Source organism: Cryptosporidium andersoni (genome assembly GCF_001865355.1).
Source record: "Cryptosporidium andersoni isolate 30847 chromosome Unknown contig_55, whole genome shotgun sequence".
Classification (NCBI taxonomy): domain Eukaryota; phylum Apicomplexa; class Conoidasida; order Eucoccidiorida; family Cryptosporidiidae; genus Cryptosporidium; species Cryptosporidium andersoni.
This window is the reverse complement of record NW_027122909.1, coordinates 17264-36395: the sequence shown is the minus strand read 5'-3', so window position 1 is coordinate 36395 and position 19132 is coordinate 17264. Positions and strand designations below refer to the sequence as shown.

At 31.6% G+C, this 19132-nt stretch overlaps 6 protein-coding genes across 6 annotated transcripts; 4 read left to right on the top strand and 2 right to left on the bottom strand.

The window, feature by feature from the left end:
- Nucleotides 1-55: 55 nt before the first annotated feature.
- Nucleotides 56-1675, top strand: cand_025090 (uncharacterized protein; the record flags this gene model as incomplete). Its single annotated transcript, XM_067212739.1, has 1 exon — nucleotides 56-1675. The coding sequence occupies one exon, from the start codon at nucleotides 56-58 to the stop codon at nucleotides 1673-1675; it is 1620 nt and encodes a 539-aa protein (XP_067066601.1).
- Nucleotides 1676-1830: 155 nt separating this feature from the next.
- On the bottom strand, nucleotides 1831-2328 carry cand_025080 (uncharacterized protein; the record flags this gene model as incomplete). The annotated part of the gene is made up of 1 exon (XM_067212738.1): nucleotides 1831-2328. One exon carries the CDS (start codon nucleotides 2326-2328, stop codon nucleotides 1831-1833), a length of 498 nt encoding a protein of 165 aa, XP_067066600.1.
- A 189-nt stretch (nucleotides 2329-2517) lies between these two features.
- On the bottom strand, nucleotides 2518-3747 carry cand_025070 (inorganic pyrophosphatase family protein; the record flags this gene model as incomplete). The annotated part of the gene is made up of 1 exon (XM_067212737.1): nucleotides 2518-3747. One exon carries the CDS (start codon nucleotides 3745-3747, stop codon nucleotides 2518-2520), a length of 1230 nt encoding a protein of 409 aa, XP_067066599.1.
- A 251-nt stretch (nucleotides 3748-3998) lies between these two features.
- On the top strand, nucleotides 3999-8291 carry cand_025060 (uncharacterized protein; the record flags this gene model as incomplete). The annotated part of the gene is made up of 1 exon (XM_067212736.1): nucleotides 3999-8291. The coding sequence occupies one exon, from the start codon at nucleotides 3999-4001 to the stop codon at nucleotides 8289-8291; it is 4293 nt and encodes a 1430-aa protein (XP_067066598.1).
- Nucleotides 8292-8761: 470 nt separating this feature from the next.
- cand_025050 (uncharacterized protein) lies at nucleotides 8762-13405 on the top strand (the record flags this gene model as incomplete). Its single annotated transcript, XM_067212735.1, has 1 exon — nucleotides 8762-13405. The coding sequence occupies one exon, from the start codon at nucleotides 8762-8764 to the stop codon at nucleotides 13403-13405; it is 4644 nt and encodes a 1547-aa protein (XP_067066597.1).
- An 825-nt stretch (nucleotides 13406-14230) lies between these two features.
- cand_025040 (uncharacterized protein) lies at nucleotides 14231-18997 on the top strand (the record flags this gene model as incomplete). Its single annotated transcript, XM_067212734.1, has 1 exon — nucleotides 14231-18997. The coding sequence occupies one exon, from the start codon at nucleotides 14231-14233 to the stop codon at nucleotides 18995-18997; it is 4767 nt and encodes a 1588-aa protein (XP_067066596.1).
- Between the last annotated feature and the right edge of the window lie 135 nt (nucleotides 18998-19132).

The following is a 19132-nucleotide window of genomic DNA, read 5'->3' as shown; positions in this document are numbered from 1 at the left end:
TCACTATATAGCTAAGGATTAACTCAGTCTTTGCTTAAGGTGAAATTACAGGAAGATGAGTGACCTAGGAAGCTTATCAGACCATGAAATATCTAACACTCCTATATATTATGATGGGGGTGACTTGGATGTATACAAGTACTTAAAGTATTTTCATAACCACTATCCACTATTTTCTAGCTCTGAGAATTTGAATCTAGATGAAAAGGGTCATTCTGAATTTGATACTGAATATAATCACTTTATGAGTGTGATAGCTGCATTTTTAATGTATGAGTGGGATTGTATGAAGAGTGTAGCTAGAATAGAGAAGAATTGGTATAATTTAACGAAGGATGATCAAGAAGTATTGGGGAATTGCATACATGAAGATATTAACAAGTTACGTCATTCAATAGCATGCAATCAGCGTTTTTTGAAGTTAATGTTAGCTCCTAGCCTTTGTAATGAGACGAATACATGCTGCTGTGAAACTGGAAAGACTCATATTTCACTCAATGATAATCAAATTATAAATTATAAGCAAGATCAAGAAAGTAACAGTGAAATGGATGCACCTCCTCCATATGGGGAAAGTATGATCGAGAAATTAGTCTTGGAGTATCATAGTAAAGAGAAAATAGAACAGAAAGATGCATTAATTGTATCTAGTGAACTAGTTCAGAGTGAATCTCTGCTAAACAATGTTGCTTCATCCCTACCAGAAGCAATAACAGAGAATTATTCTTATTGTAATTCTCCAAAAAATGAGAGTATGCAAGATAGGAAACTTAATTTGTTGCATAGAGAAGAGAGGAGTAATATTGCTGATACAGATTCTGCTTCAAAATGTAAAGTTTCAAAATGTGGAAATATAGTATCTACTACTTTGAATAATCTAAGCAAGGCAAAAGCCACATTGAGACAATTTGTCCGCGATTGGAGTGAAGAGGGTAAAATAGAAAGATCGCAATCTTACGATCCTTTACTAGAAGCTTTAACTAAACATTTGCCTATTTTGAAAGATAAACCTCTACCAAGAGTTTTAATCCCTGGAGCGGGACTAGGCAGATTACTATTTGAAGTTGCAAAACTTGGATATGCATGTCAGGGAAATGAACTAAGCTATGCAATGTTATTGGCAAGTAATTTCGTATTGAATTATATCTTTGAACCTAATTCAATTGTTCTGTATCCTTATGTTTTATCTTTATCAAATAGACCCAAGAAGTCAGATAATACTAGACCAGTTACTATACCTGATATATCTGTAAGCAATTATATAGAGTCAGGACATGACTTTAGTATGTGTGCTGGAGAATTTGTAGAAATTTATTCAAAACAACATGAATGTTGGGATGCAGTTTTAACATGTTTTTTTCTGGACACAGCACGAAATATATTAGCATATATACGTACAATAATAACCTTATTACCTAGAGGAGGGATTTGGGCTAATTTAGGTCCCCTGTTATATCACTATTCAGGAATGTTAGACATAACATCTATAGAGCTATCTTGGGAAGAAATCAAACCATTTATACAGGAGTACTTTGATATTGTCACTGAAGAGTGGAGACATGCTACTTATACTTGGAATCCTAGTAGTATGTTTAAGATTGACTACAAGTGTATATACTTCGTGGCTATTCGAAACGATAAAACCTTACAAGGAATATCTCATGACTTCAACTGAGTCGCTGCAAGTGCAGACAATATAGAAGCATGTAAATATATAATGTATTTTTAGTCAATATACAAGGTAGAAGTTGTATGGTAAATCAAGTATCACTAATAATTAGATTTCTCTAAGTCTATTGTCTAGATATTCAACTCTCCATTATTTTAGGGTTAATCTTTCTCAGTATAGTTGATTTCATCTACGGGGCTAGAAACCTGTTCCTGTTCAGAATCATCTGACCAATCATTGTCAATAACATCTTCATTGTCAGATGATTCTGAATGAATTTCTCCTTGTCTTAAAATATCTAGATAGTCTTCTATATTACTTGAGAAATCATCATCTTCATTATACTCTTGAATGTGTTTATTATCTTCACTTTCTAGTTCAGTACTAACTTCACTCAAATCCTGTTTATTAGTATTTAAGACAAACTTCCTATTAAATATTCTACCTGATTGTCTGTCAATACTATCTAAAATATTCCTATTATTAAATGGTCCCCATACAGCCAAATAAGACTTGATTTCAATATATTTATATACCATTATACTTGCTAATAAAGCTATTATAGTACCTAGCAAAAGTTGCTTAATATATATAGAATATCCTTGGTAAAAGGTACCTTCCAATTTTTTTTTTTGGAGTTTTATAGTATCTGCTTCCATGTATAATACTTATACTAAATTAAAAGATCCAATTTAATTTCAGTAATTTTATTATCTTTATATTTAAAAAGACCAGAAGCTATATCATGCCACATATTTCAGCGCCAAATGTGGTATCCATTGTAAAGTTACAGTAGAAAGTTGGAGGTATTCCGTATTACTAAGAAGACTTCATATTAATAATGTTATTTATACAGTAAAAGGTTCAGATCTAGCATTATTAGATAATAAATAATCACAAGAGCTTTCAAAATTGGTGTGCTTTGATTTCCCATGTAATATATTAGTCATGCTAGGAGTAGTGTCTATGCTATATGTTGCTGAAGTACTTTGTGTAGATGATATGCAATTATAGTGATTAATATCACAATTTATCAATGGAGGTAGCCATAATGACTCAGATTTGGATTGACCTTCCATTAAACGTAAGTATGCATGATGAGTTTCGAGTACAATAGAATGGGCAAACTCTGCAGATTGAGGTTCACCACAATGGCCATACATATTCACCTTTGCAATGTCTTTATTTTCTACAGCTTTATACAAACCAAACCACCGTCTAATTCTATCCACTGTACCTGGAAATAATGATTCAATATCGTCAATATCATTGAGGCGTGAGGCATGAGGGTCACAAACCCTAATACATATAATTTTCCAGTCCAGTTCATCGCCATCTATCAGAGCTAGGCATCCTAAAACTTTAACAGGAATAACTGTACCTCTAGGTAATGGTCCAAAACCTATTTCAACTGCATCTAGTGGATCATTATCTCCATGACAGAATCCTACTAGCTCCCCTCCACTCTTCTCTGGATCCTCCCAAGTTTGAGGAAAAGCTCCATAATTCCATGGAATAGGACCTGGATATGTCCTTAACCTCTCCAATTTACGATCTTGATATAATGGTGTATATGTTTCCTTTGTATTTATTTCAAATTTTTTGTTAGTCAATTTTGGAATTTCTACAATCATATTATATAATATAGGGCTTTCAGAGAACCACAGTGGTACGTCATGCCATGGTGAAATCTTATGGCCTTCTTCATTATTGAAGAATAAACGATATTCAATAGAATCTTTAGAACCATATTCTTCATGAGATATATAAACAGATCCTATAGTTTTAATTTCTTGTCGCACTGTAGGTTGGTCTAACTCTTGAGACAAAGCATGCCAAGCTTCTTCTACCTCTTTAATTACTGAAACCTCTATAGGAGGTGCTAATGAACTCTGAGAACGAAGTATATATTGTTCTGGATATTCTTCACTATCACTTCGTAATTCCTCAGGTGTTATATCCGTATCTCGGTACTCGCCTTCTTGTCCATTTGCTTGCATATCAAATCTCACTCCATTTATCATTCTCCTATATATATTCATCCTAACTGGACTTAAATTTTCCTGTTTAATACTCATGTATACATCTAAAATCTATTGACTAATTAATACAATCCTTGGTCAAATTCTACAAAGTATGAGTGACCTCGGTACCCGAAATTTTTATACATGGTTTAAATATAGTGGGATTAAATTGGCTATATTGCGGTAGTCACCGTTACTGTCTCATTGCGCCATAATGGTAAGTATTTCCGTCTCATTAGCTTAAAAGTATTTGGTATTAAAGTCAAATACTAACGTGTTTTTACCCTATGTGACATTTGTCTTAAATGATAAATACACTTATTAGAGATCCATTCTTATCAAGTATAACTACACTAAATAGAAGATTATGGGTAGGCTATCCAAAGGATGTTAATAGTAAAGATATTTCAGATAATACTTCTGATATATTAGAAAGTGATGTGGATAGACTATACAAGATATATGCTAGCTCTAAAGTATTCCTTAGTAAGTGTGGGAAATTCACCAAATTGGAGGTCTTCAAGATCTTTGTGCAGGGATTCATAAATGATTATATTAAGTTGCTCGTGTTACAGTTCCTCCTTATATTGGTGTCATGTTACTTTACTTACTACGCTAAGTCTTTCTTTTTACATACTTTGAGTTGTGATTCTAAGAGAGATCTTAAAGTAGGTTTACTTCTACTATCTATTCAAATTGTACATATATTTTTAAGCACTTTTACTGATTATTATCGTGAGGGCCTCCAAATTCGTGTCAGAGGAGCAATAATATTATTTTGCATGAAGAATTTAATAAACTCAAAGTACACTGATGTAGAGGGTGTATCTCTAGCTAAGATACAGAGTTTAATTTCAGTTGATGGCGAATTTTCGGAATATTCACTTTCATATGGTGTTGATCTGATTTTGCTTCCTTTGAACGTAATGGTAACATTGATATTTGCAAAAGTTATATTTGGTGGCGTACCACTACTTATATGTTCTACATGTCTATTAGTATTTGGGTCATTTGCTATACTTAGTCAATATATAAGTAGTAGCTATAAAAGGCCTTTTTTAGATTATAGAGAAGCTAGAGTTGCTGAGGAAGCAAGGCTACTATCTTATTCAAGTGATATAATGGGTACAAATCAATATTTAATGGCTATTAAGTATTTGATAAATGGAAATAGGAGATTGGAGATGTATTATAACGGATGTAGGAAATACTGGTTTGCTATTGGGGATATTGCATGCAACTGGATGTCAATTATATGTGCTTTGGGACTTTGTATTTATGGGAAAGTCTATGAATTGAAATCTGTTAAGGTAGCCACTACTATAGTAGAATGTGCATATTTTATTCCAGCATATATAAAACCTTTAAGTTTAATCGCATATTTAGTCTACTACTTAACAGAAGCTAATAATTCTTTGACTAGAATATCAAGTCTTTTTAATTATATTTTGGAATCTTATGATTCTTTAGGAGATAAAATCACAGTGATTAACTCCAAACAATGCTCCAATCTCCACTTATCCTATATTTATATTGAATCTGGAGGGAATTCACTACCAGTAATACTTAGACCAGGAATGTTAACTCTTTTGGTTGGTGAGAGTAAATCTGGTAAATCTAGCTTTTTATTGAATTTGATAAGATCTAACAAATATTCGAATTCAAAACTTAAAATGAAGTTTAAAGTTGTATTTAAAGATTTCAATGATTCGAAGAATAATAATTCTAAACGTTTAAGTAAGGGATATAACCTGGGGATTTTAGAAGATAATTCGGAAACAGACCACAATTTATGGACAAGTAGTTTAGAAGAATATTTCGAAATTTGTTATGTTCCACAGTCTATATGGGTTCCAGATGGTTTTTCCTTAAAAGATGCAATATTATGTGGGAGACCTTATGATGAAGATTTATGGAATAAGACTATTGATATTTGTTGCTTGCGACCAGATTTCGAGCAACTTGGTCTCACCAAAATTGAAAATCCATTAGAATATAAACTGAATTTAAAACAACTTAGTATGGGACAAAAAGCTCGTTTATCGATAGCTAGAGCTATTTATGATGTCTCTTTGAAATTAAATCCTATATTTTTATTTGATAATGTCTTGATATATTTAGATACTAAAGTTCGTAATAATATATTATTCAATCTCTTTAATAGAGAAAGTGGCGTATTCAGATTTGGTTGTGGAATTATTGCAATTGAACCTTATATGATTGATTTTACCTTAGTTAGTTTGAAATCCAAAATATCCAGTTGTAATAAACTTTTAGTAAGAGAGATGGGTCAACATTATAACAAATCAGAATTGGTTACAAGTAAGACTACGAATAAAAATGTTACATTATCCTATTTAAATTTACGTCAGGTATATTCATCAGATAATAGTTGCAATATGGAACTTTCTAAACATGAATTAGCATTTGTCAATATTTACAATATAGTAGACAATTGTATTATAGATGCAAATTACTTAGATATTCAGTCTATCCCTAAAGAAAGCTCTACAAATATGATTTCTTATGAAGATGAAATAGCTGACTCAGGTACATGTCTTGGTGTATCTGATATGGTTGTAAAGTGTTTAGATAGATCTACCTTAAGGTTCAATAGTAATTTACATAGTCCCAGTATATATTGGTATTATTTATTTAAAGCAGCTGCTACTATTTCACATAGCAACTCATTTAAAGGCAGTCAATTTGGTACAAAGAGAAATTTTTTATTTGTAAATTTATTCTTAACTTTACTACTACTACCTGCAATTTTCTACAAGATTTCGGAATACTGTCTAGTTAATGTACTGGCAAATCCAAAGTCCAATTATTCGGAATATTTATTCAAAGTACATTTCTACATTTATTGTGGTTCAAACTTGGTTTTATTGGCTACATCGTGTATTAAAGCTTTTCTAGAGGTCTATTTGGGACAAAGTGCTGCTAGATATACTCATGACACCTTAATATCTGGTTATCTAGGGACAAATTCCAATTTGAGAACCCTTCCAAGCTCACTTATTTTCAATAGACTCTCTACTGATCAATTGATTATAGATTACTGCACTACTAAACGTATTGGACAAGTTGTTCAACACTTAAACAAGGTAATAATTGCAAGTATAATGGCGGCCTTTGCAAGTTCTTATCCTGCAGTTGTTTTGGGAATTATCATATGTGTATCACTCATTATATATTTGAAATATGTCCGTTACTTTATTAACAGCTGTAAATCTTTACGTTTTTGTTATCAAACTGAAGTTTCATCTTTAATAAATATAGCTAGCACTATTACAGAGGGGATTTTATGTATTAGATGTCAAAGGTTTAATCACTTCTACACAAGTAAAACAATACAACAAATAAAGGCAATTTTGATTCCACTTTATGGGCAAGTAGCATTGGATATTTGGCTAAGATTGAGGTTGGATCTATATTTATCAATACCTCTAAATATATTCAACATCTTATTATCCTCTTTTTTTGGAAGTCAAATACCTTTGACTTTGGGTTTGGCTCTCTCCACAGCCCTTTCAGTTCCTAAATATGTATCATCAATAGTTCAATATTGGAGTAAAATGGAAATTGAGCTTGTAGCTGTTTCAAGAGTTCGAGAATATCTTGAACAAATTGAGAGTGACAACTTTGAAGATTTGGGAGAAAATGAAACTTCAAAATTTACTAGTAAATATACTCCTGAAATATCTGATCTAAATAATATTGTAGAATTCAAAGATGTTTATTGCTGTTATTATAAACTCATTTTAGCAGAATCAAGATTCTGGGATGAAGCTTTAGGAACCTTTACTGAATTTCAAATAATACCATGTATTAAGGGTCTAACCTCAAAACTATATACAGGAGATACCGTTGCTATTATTGGTCGAACTGGATCTGGGAAGACATCAATTTTGAGATTTATTGCTGGGATTCTGAAACCTTGTTGTGGAAAGGCAGTAATAAAGTATGGAGAACCTTTTTCTACCACTGATATTAGAGAAAAATTACTAAATTGGCATCTGGACTTAAGGACTATAGAACCTAGCATATCTTGGAATATCTTAAAAAATTTGGAGAAAACCAGATATATCGCTTATTTACCTATCAAAGTGTACTATCCTCAGAAGATGACGATTAAACAAATTCTAGATCCTAACAATATATATCAAGATGAAGATATAATTTCAGTCCTTAACATCTGCAGACTTAAATTGAATACTAAATTTGAAAATATGAGGAACTCTCAAGTAGATTGCACTTACCCATTAATGAATAGTGAGTCCATTCAAAATCAAATTTATATTCCTTTAGAGAATTATGAATTCTCCGATAGTCAACTGAGAATATTAACATTTGCAGGTTTTATTTTGAATCGTTTAAATATCAAAATATTGTTGATTGATGAACCTCCAATAATTAGAGAGAAATATAACATAATAGATACAGAATCATACTTATTACCTTCTTTGGTTAGAGAATACTTTTCTCATTGTGTTGTCTTTATTGCTGCTCATGAAGGTTGTAGTTTGGTAGGAATGAAGTATATATGGTTGGTAAGTAACGGCATTATACAAATTATTTCCAATGAAAATTTATAAGTATATAGGCGGTGATTTGATTTTGCTTTAGTAATTAGATTTATAAATGTGATAAGGTAGTTAAATTTACTGAAATTTTCTTAAACATATTCTCAGTCTAATTTTTACAATTTATTAGCTTTTTATTTTCTAGTTACATATTGACATATATATCAGGGGAGCTTGATATCTTGTATAGTTTCACTTAAAATACCGAAATGAGTCATTTTTAGTTTTGTTTTCTTGCAAATATGATGACACATACTTCTTATCATATAGATACCCTCAAAAAAAAAAGCATGCAATCCCTTATTTCTCGATATCCATATACCGGTATTATCGGCACTTTTCACGTCTCTTTTTAGCGCCAAATTGTGTATAATATTTGTAGAAGGCAAGACCAGGAATTCTCATAGTGAAATTTCGTTAATTTCTGTTGCTGATATTTGTGATTTTGGTCAATATTAAAGTTTGCTATATCAGGGCATATTATGGGAAACTTGCTTAGCAAGTTACTTTTGTTGGAAGTAGGGTCAGTAGCTAGCAATCTACTGAAATCTGCATCAGCTGAAAAAGCTAGTCTGGGGAATACACGTGCTAAAAATCTACCAAATATATCTAACGAAGTTAATATTGAAGATGATTCTCATATTCTGTCAAAAAGATTTGAATTATATGACCAGATTAATATGAATGATGGTAAATCATATATTTGGACGGCTGGAAGCGTATACAAGGCTTTAGTTGTAACTTTTGGCAGGATTTATGGTTTTTACTTATTATTATTGCTAATAAGTGTTTTTATGGGTAGTTATGTAAAATATTATGGTAAAGAATTTTTCTCTGATTTTATAAAAAATGACTCTTTAATATTCTGTTTAAAGGATGCAATGCAAGGTTTTATTCTTTTAATTCTCCAAGTAACTAACGTGATTTTTACATCTCATTGTGAGTACTTTGGAGCATGGCTACATGTAAGATTACAGGGAGCTATAACAGGCTCTGCATTATCAAGGCTAGCAAACTGTAGAAGAATAAAAAACATTGATGGAAGTGCAGATATAAGTTCTTTTAATTCAACAATTGCTTTATCTCGTTACCAAAATTTGATAGTTGTAGATGCTGAATTTGCAGAGTACATGGTATCTAATAGCATTAACTTAATTGTCTATCCATTTCACATTCTAGCGTCTGCATACGTAGCTCATTCCGTATTTGGAGGGAAACCTTTAGTACTATGCCTAATTGCATTGTTCACTTGCTTTGGCCTAAGTGTAGCTTCTCAATGTATTAGTTCAATATTCAAGAAACCATTTATGGAAGCACGTGAAGAGAGAGTTGCTGAAGTTGCTCGTTTGCTAGACCACTCAAAATATATTGCAGTAACTCACCAACTATTTCCAGTTTTGATTAAGCTTTTGAAGGGGCCTAGGGCAAAGGAATTACTTTATAACTCCTACAGAAAATATATTTGTACATTTGGTGAGATATTTGATAGGCTAATGAGTTTGAGCTGTGCAATTGTTTTGGGATTTTATGTATGGTACAATGCTCTTCCCTCTAATGAAGCTTCTTTTCTAATAGTTCAATCTGTCTGGCTAATCCCTTCATTTTACCAACCTTTAAATATGGTAATTTATTTTGTATATTACATTATTGAGGGCTATAATGGACTAGAGAGAATTGCTAATTTTTTAAATTGTACAGCTAAAGATTACACAGAAGAGAGAACACAATGCATACACATTCATTCCAAAAACTCTATATATACGGAATTTCAGATTCCAGGTTCTGAATTTAGAATTTGTTCAGACAATCACAAAGTTGAGAATGCTAATATAATAAGATTGATGATGGAATTTGTCTCATATAGTATATCTAAATTTGGTCATCCTAGTATTTGCAATATTTCACTTGAACTTAAACCATCACACCCAGTATTCATATTAGGACCTATTTGTAGTGGGAAGTCTGCAATACTCCAAGGTCTGATGGGTTATTTATTCAGTGTTAAAAATAAAGGTCGTTCTGGAAAAGTGATGTTAGTCACAAAAGAAAAGGAAATTCAGGTAACTAACAACTTAAGTAATTATTTAAATATCGGTTATGTACCACAGCAACCATGGGTACCTAGTGGTTGTTCACTAGCTGAATGTATAATATGTGGTAAGGAATATAGAGCTGATTTATGGAATGCAGTTGTATATGAGTGCGATTTATGGGCAGATTTCCACTCTTGGGGAATAAGCGGTTTTCAAGATGCATGCTCACGTATATTTACTGATAGACAGCTTAGTGCAGGTCAAAAAGTTCGATTATCCTTAGCTAGAGCTATTTACTGCAACTTATCCACATCAAGTAGACCTTCTATTGTATTATTTGACAGTGTATTTAGTGCTTTAGACCCAGTAGTTTGTAAACGTGTATTTGAAAGGTTATATGGTTATGGAGGTCTACTGTCATCTTCTATGAGCTTAATTGTAGTTGAACCTCCAGTCTTAGAAATTATGAAATCTGTGGCTTCTCAAAATGGGTTTGACTACAGTGTATTGAAGTGTCAAAAAGGGAAAGTTACATCATATGAGTCATTCAAAACAAACTACACATTAAATGAGAATACAGATTTAGAAACTACTCAATCTAATAATAAACTAACGATTACTTCATGTGAAAAAGCAGAAGCTAAAATTCAAAACAATAACTTAGATATTTTAGTAAGTAAAAACAATGAATCTAATATATTAAAAAGTTCTGCGGACTCTACTAATAATTCTGGAATATATTTAAGAAGTGATACTGAATTTGAGACTACCTTGAAACTTGACATGGAGAGGAAAATAACAACAGATATAAATGATGCTCTTGATGTAAGTTACTCTCGTATTGAATTACCAGATGACAATTTTAGTACGAAATATTCAACAAATATGTTCTATTTACTCTTTGCTTGCTCCAAGAAGACGACTATCAGTTTTACTGATAATGATGGCAAATCAAAGGTGGAATGTCATGTATCGCACATTGGAACTATTGTGTTTCTTCTACTTTTATTAATTCCACCCATTATTTGCAAAGCAGCTGAATACTTTTTGCTTTCAGTTCTCCATTCTGGTATAAATTTTGATACCTCAGAGTCAATTTACGAAATAATACATAAAAGCAACTCAAGATTTATTTTCTGGCTTCCTAACACACTAGGATGTAAAGTTTTACCATTTTGGTATTCTATATATAATATTGTATATATTATAACTTCTATTTCAGTAGTAGTAGTTGGAATTTTAGAAATTTCTTTAGGACTTAGAGCTGCAAAATATATCCACGATTCACTTTTGCTTGGATATCTAGGGGCACCATCAACTTCAATGCTACGCTGGCTTCCTACATCTTTTATTCTGAATAGACTAAGTACAGATCAGCTCACAATTGATTATTGTATTACGCGGAGAATTAGATTTGTCGTAATATCTTTGAATACGATTGCAATTTCTTTAGTTCCATCTATTTATTCTTCCGACTATCCATTATTTATAGTATGTATGGTTATGTTTATTGGATGGTTTTGTTACATTGGGTATGCTAGATATTTTGTTAAAAGTTGTCAGTCACTAAGATCTTGTTATGTTTCTGAACTTTCACCCTTAGTTGAAACAGTTCAAACTATTGGCAAGGGAGGGCTTTGCATTACTTCTCAGAATATCCAAAAGTATTTTATTCAGAGAAGTTGGGGACAACTACAGGCTGTACTAAGACCTCTATACCTACAAGCAGTTTTAGATGCCTGGTTCAGGATGAGAATGAAGCTTTTAATGTGTACTCCGATTATTATAATCAACATATTTCTAACCTTATTTTTTAGAAGAAATTTGGATTCTAAAACAAGAACTTTACTAGCTATATCTATTGCTGCACCCCTAAGTACTATTCCAGAAATATCCTCCTTGGTGAACTTTTGGACTAAACTTGAAACCGAACTTGTTTCAGTTGAAAGATGTAGGGCATATATTGCAGCTGCTAGAAAAAGTACACTAGAAATGATTCAAAACAATCAAAGTATCTTCAATATCAATACTCAAAGAAATACACCTCTATCTTGTACTTTGGATACTGAAATTACTTCAGTTTCAGATGTAGCCAGTACAATGAGTATAGCGAAATCTACAATTATCTCATCAAATAGCCGTAACTTATCAACTTGTGTCATTCTTGACAAAGTCATTGCTAGACATTCAAGACTAGACTCTTGTGATGATTGTAATGTTGACAGACCAGGATTGTCTGGTTCTACTATTATTCACACTGTATGTCTCAATAAGATTTCTGCTGCAGTAAATCCTGGTGAAATTGTGGGAGTCGTAGGGAGGACTGGATGTGGTAAAACATCGCTCTTAGGTGTATTATCTCACATATTGCCATTTTCAGGAACACTATATACTCCTCATAAGCCTTGTTCTACTATCTCTGATGCAATGAAGTCATATCTCAAAAATTCAGATTTGTGCTTGAAAGATATAGATTCCTTAGTATTAGAGCCTATATTGGAATTTCAGGCAAGTTCCCAGTATATTGCATTCCTCCCATTAGAAGTTTATGTTTCTCATGATGGGATTTTAAAAGATATTGTAGATCCATTTGATGAATTTGATAATGAAGACATATTTTCTGCTCTTAGTATATGTGGATTTGGACCATATATCTCCGATTTTATAGAACGAATATCAAATACAGACTCTGAAGAGATCAGTCCCTTACTTAAATTTGATTATATTACTCATTTGTTGAATACCCCTTTATCCTACTTTAGATTTGGATCTCCTCAAATTAGAATGCTTTTATTTGTTCATTATTTTCTCAAGAAACAGGATATTAAAATGCTTCTTGTAGACGAACCTCCAGTTATTGAAGTTAAAGATTTGGATAATTCAAAAAGTACAAGCTGTATTTTATCTAGAATCATCACTCACTATTTCAAACACTGTGTAACATTTATTGTAGCTCATGATGCTAGAAGTCTAAAGGGTATCACAAGGATATGGGCTCTTAAGAATGGTGAATTGACTAATGATGATAATAACCAAGACTATCAAGTGAATCTCCAACTAGATCATATTGTACAAGCATTTTCAGACTATTGAATTTGCTAATTATATCATATCTACTTCAATATTATCAGTATCTTTATCATAACTTAGCAACTACATATATAAATAGAGAATCTAACTTGGAACATATTTCAAATAATTCTTTCCAGATACCCTTATTAAATATCTCATGTAGCTACTCAGTACCAAATTTTAGATCCGATACCTAGTGCCGCAACATTTACCAAGGATACACTTCCGCTTTGAAAATTCTATCTAAACAAAGAAATCTGTTTTAAATGCAACTAGATGACTCGTTTAATATGGATATCCCAGTTATATATGCATATCATTTTAAATCCGATATAGAAATCGGATTATATTGCATGTTTTAGGATTTCCCAATAGTCACCTATTCCGCTAACTTTTAACCCGCCATATTATGTCTTTAGGACTTTTTTCATAAGTTTAAGGATTTCGATTTAAGATATTTTAAATATCATAGGAACATTTTAAAAGGTTAGCTACTTCGAAATATCGATCCTTTTTGTTCATTTCTATCCTACTTTAAATCTTATCTAGATCTTTGCAGCTGTACCAAACAGACTACCCTACAAACTTTCTTGCATAGCGCTGAATTCTGTCTGCTAAATTTGACTATAAGCGGCTTTTACCGATTCGTCTCATCTGCAAAATTTTGTAATGTGAAATTACTGAATATACTTGACTAAAGGTTATTATAGCTACCAGCTATCTATAATCTCTTATATATACTTGTATAGATTTGGAGAGTATCTAGGAGACTAATTAACAAAACTTTAAATATATCGTGTATAGTAATATCTGAATTATAGTGCTGCTAATATTTGTTTTATTTAGATGTATTGGTTGGATAAATTATTATTACTGAATATTGGAGATACAGCGAAATATTTGTACTACAGGGCATATGATAATTCATCAAAAGAGGGGAATAAGAAGAGCAATTTGATGACTATTAAGGCCAAAGATATACCATTTTCAGAAACTCAATATTCTGTTGAAATAGACACAAAACGACTATATAAATATGTAGTCAACAGAGAACTCCTGTTGGGAATTCAACAATGGAGAACTAGGGATGTATATATTAGTATACTAATGGCATTTAAGGTTGAATATGCCACTTTAGTTATTTGGATGTTTTTTACACTAATTTTTGACTTCTTTGTTAAATACCATGGTACATACTACTTAAAATATATTCTAGGTACAGTATATGGAGAAGAATGTGACTCATTGATACCTGGTCTTCTACTATTTATGTTTAAACTCATCTCTTTACTATGCAACACTCATGTATCTTATTACACATCAAGATTAAGTAATAGAGTAATTGGCGCAATAAATGGACTGACTTTATCTCGTTTATTTGATGGCACGAATGACACTAGTTCCAAATTCAATACTTCAGATTCTAAATTGAAGATATCTAAATATCAAAATATATTGACTGTTGATGCTGAATTTTCTGAGAATGCTATTTCATATTCTACTCGAATTCTGATATATCCTTTACAGCTATTTTCGACTTTTGTAGTTGCAGCAGTGACTTTTGATTCTACACCACTTTTACTGTTGATATTAGTACTTTCAAGTGCATTTCTACTATCTGTACTTGCCTTATATATTAGTACACTCTTTAAACGTCCTTTTATAGCAGCTAGAGAGGAAAGAATAAAGGAAACAGTGAATTTGCTTGAAGCTTCTAAGGGTTTAGTTGTAACTCAAGATCATCTTATGGCCTCCTTTAATGCACTAATTCAAGATTCTAGGAAAAAAGAGATGTACTATGGATCTTTAAGAAAATACTTTTTTACAATTGAAGAGATATTTTCAAGATCTTTATCATTCTTATGTTATTTCACAATTGTATTGTATGTATGGTTTTCTAGAGTTGAACATACAAAAAGTATTGAGATGATTATTCATGCAGCATGGCTAGTTCCAACATTTTATGGCCCACTACAGGAAACTTGTTACTTTCTATATTACATATCTGAAGGGATCAATTCTTTGAATAGGTTAGGTCAATTTTTCAATGTGACTAGAAAGTATAATACTGTGTATATGAAAATTTCACAAAATTCAGAAAATAACAAGTGTGCTGAATATAAAGGTGAGAAATCTGAACACATATTCAATATTGCAAATTTGGAAGGATACCAGGAAAATTTTAAACAATCTGAATTGTCAAATTTATCAATTGATAAAACTAGAGACTGCACTATAACTGTAAGCTTGGGTAAATTTTGGACAAGTAAGGGTCTACCAAGTAAATTTACTATAAATAGAGGTAAACCTGTGATTATAGGGTTTGGAAGTATTTCAAATAACTATATATTATCTAATTTATTATCTTGTTTAGTTACAGGAGAGTCCAATAATATCAAATTGACCGTATCATACAATAACGAAATTATTCCTTTGAATTCATTAAGTGAAATTTGTACAAATATTGGATATGTTCCTTTGGATCCATGGGTAGCTGATGGAATGAGTATATCTGATATAATTTTATGTGGAAGAGAGTTTGATTCTGAGCTATGGCAGAATATCTTAAATATCTGTGAGCTATCTTCAGATTTTGATGCATGGGGTATATCAAATTTTGAAGATGCAAAGAGCAGTGTGTATTCAAGTTCACAGCTGAGTTCTGGACAAAAAGTCCGTATATCTCTTGCAAGAGCACTGTATGGTTTCAAAATAGCAGATAATTCAAGAAAAGAGGATGTAAAGGAAGGGATGAGGATTTATTCCAAAGATAAAGTGAGGATATCATGTGAAGAACGTTCAAAGAATTGCAAAAACTATAGGGGGAGTTTAGGAAATATAGCTTTAAGAAGTGCTCCTATTGTAATACTGGATTCTATTTTTAAAAATCTTGATCCTCCAGTTTGTAGTAATATATTATCGAAACTTTTTGATCTTGAGACAGGTATACTAAAGGATGCTATTTCAATTTCCGTCTTTGATCTGCAGTTGCTAAATTTATTTCCAGATCATATTTTACCACCTCTTTTGATTATGTTAGATTCACAAGTTGCTATTCAGGGTGAATTTGAAGAATTTACACCTATTTCACACTCTTCTATATCTACAATGGACTCGATTCGTAATGATTATCAGGATGATAGCGATAATTCAAGAGATATATGGGATGTTTCGACTAGTGAAGATCCAACAAGGGATTTTGATAATTCTCCAAAAGATATATCACATAGAGAGAAGGGAAATTTGGATAGTGAAGATTCTGAAAAGCATCATAGAGATGAAGAAATGCCAGTTATAGATTTGAAATGTGGAGTGAAAATATCACCTATTGGAATTGTAGATAAATGTGCGGAGATGTACCATGAGGAGGGGCAGATAATAAAAAAAACAAAACATGAATTTATTGATAGTACCAATAGTAATAAAACTCCAACTTTTTCAAATCCTAGTATTAATCATAGTTCGAGTAATTTAAAGTTTGAAAATAAGGAGTTAACTCTTGATTCAAGAGATAATTACGGTACAAGTTTTGGACCACTATACTATTATATTTTCTATGCAGCTAATAGTAGAAAACTTTCAAAATATAAGGATGGAAAGTTATTAACTATTAAAGAATCATCTTTTGAGATTATATCTTATTTTCTGTTGTTATTATTACCACCTATAATAATTAAGTTTGGAGAAAAGATTTTACTAAGTAATTTGAACAATCAATCTAATACAACTGGGTTATTCCAAATAGAATTCTGGTACTTTTTTCATTGCACCCTTATTTTTTTGTCGGTTTTGTGTATCTTTATGAGTGGTTATCTTGAGGTGTTTGTAGGACTTAGAGCAGCTAGATATATTCACAACTCATTTTTATTTGGATATATAAACTCAAAGATGTCGAGCTCAATTAGATCTTTACCAATATCCTTCATATTAAATCGTCTGAATTTCGACCAATTAATAGTGGACTACTGCACTACTAAACGTATTGGACAGCTTTTTACAGCTGTTAATAGAGTATCTGCAGGTTTATTTTTGTCTATTATAGCATCTAATTCACCTGCCTCCCATGCTCTATTCTTGATTATATTTGGAATCCTTATATATTATGTTGGATTGAGATACTTTACAATATCTTGCCGTTTAATACGTAATACTTACATTTCTGAGATGTCCCCTTTAATTGATACTGTGAGGAATATTTGTGATGGAAAAGAATGTATTGTTGCTCAAAACTTAAGCAACTTTTTTTTACAAAATGGATTCTCTCAACTGCAGAGCATGCTGAAACCTTTATATATACAATCATCTCTTCAAATATGGCTTAAGCTTAGGCTCCAAGTTGGTATATTTTTACCAGTAAGTTTGTTAAATATTTTAGCACCTCATTGGCTTGGTTCTAAAACTAGTACACTTACAGCTCTTGTAGTTGCAACTACTTATAGTTCATTAAGTAGAATCGATGAAATTGTTAGATATTGGACTCGTTTAGAACGTGAACTAGTATCTATTGAAAGAATGAGAAAGTATATCACTATAATGAGGCAAGATAGTGCATTTGACAAAAATTTAGAAATCAGTATTGTCGATGAAGTTAGTTATACAAAATCTAAAGCATCTGATATACCTGAAATTTCACTAGATGTAGAGGCTCCAGTTATGAAGTTGCCTGATACACGTTTAATTTTGAAATCTGTATATGCTTATCACTCAAGTCTAGATTCACAAGGGAGCTCTGAAAGAGTTGATAGATCAGAAATTGTTGGAATATACTTAAAAAGAATTTGTTGTTTAAATAATATATCTGCAATTGTCAAATCTGGAGAGATTATTGGTATTATTGGGAGATCAGGATCTGGAAAAACCTCTTTACTAAACTTAATAGCAAACCTTCTTGAATATGATGGTACTATCAAGTACATTAATGAACTTAAAGAAAGGAAACTTTGCATTGATACTTATGAACACTATTTACATTGCAGAGATTATATTGAGGAAATAGATCAAGTTATTTTAAATTCTGCTTCAGCTTTACAAAACAAGCTTAGACACATTGCAATGTTACCTTTAGAAATATTCTTTAGTGGAGATCGAACTATCAGAAACATCTTAGACCCTTTTGAGAGATTTCAAGATATTGACTTGATATCAGCTTTAAATATTTGTGGTATCTCAGGGTTTTTAACTAAGAACCTTTATTCTAGTAACCAAGGTAGATCAGATACTAGGGTATTCTTAACATTGCCCAAAAAGGATGAAGAGACGGATCTATTACTTGATGGTCATTATAATCTATTGAATAGATGTTTATCTGAACCTCTAAAAAACTTCAAGATCCCAGATTCCATTAAAAGAATGCTTTTATTTGCTCACTTCTTCTTATTTAGAAATAATATATTTATCCTACTAATAGATGAGCCTCCAGTAATATATACAAGTGCTGTCAATGAGGGTATACGTACGAAAAAAACAAAAAATACTTCTTTAATACCTCAAATTATTCGGAAGTACTTTAGTCACACATCAACCTTTATTGTAGCCCATGATATACGAAATCTTGATGGAGTTCATAAGTTCTGGCATCTCAACAATGGCAACTTATATATTAGACAATACTAAGTATTAAGTTGTAAAACCATTTAATTAGATTAAAGGAAACCTTTCATTTTTAAATATATACATGCATGCACAGTCAATGCAATCATAATGAATTAAATAAATATATTACTAGTTAGTTTTATGTGTTTCTAGTTT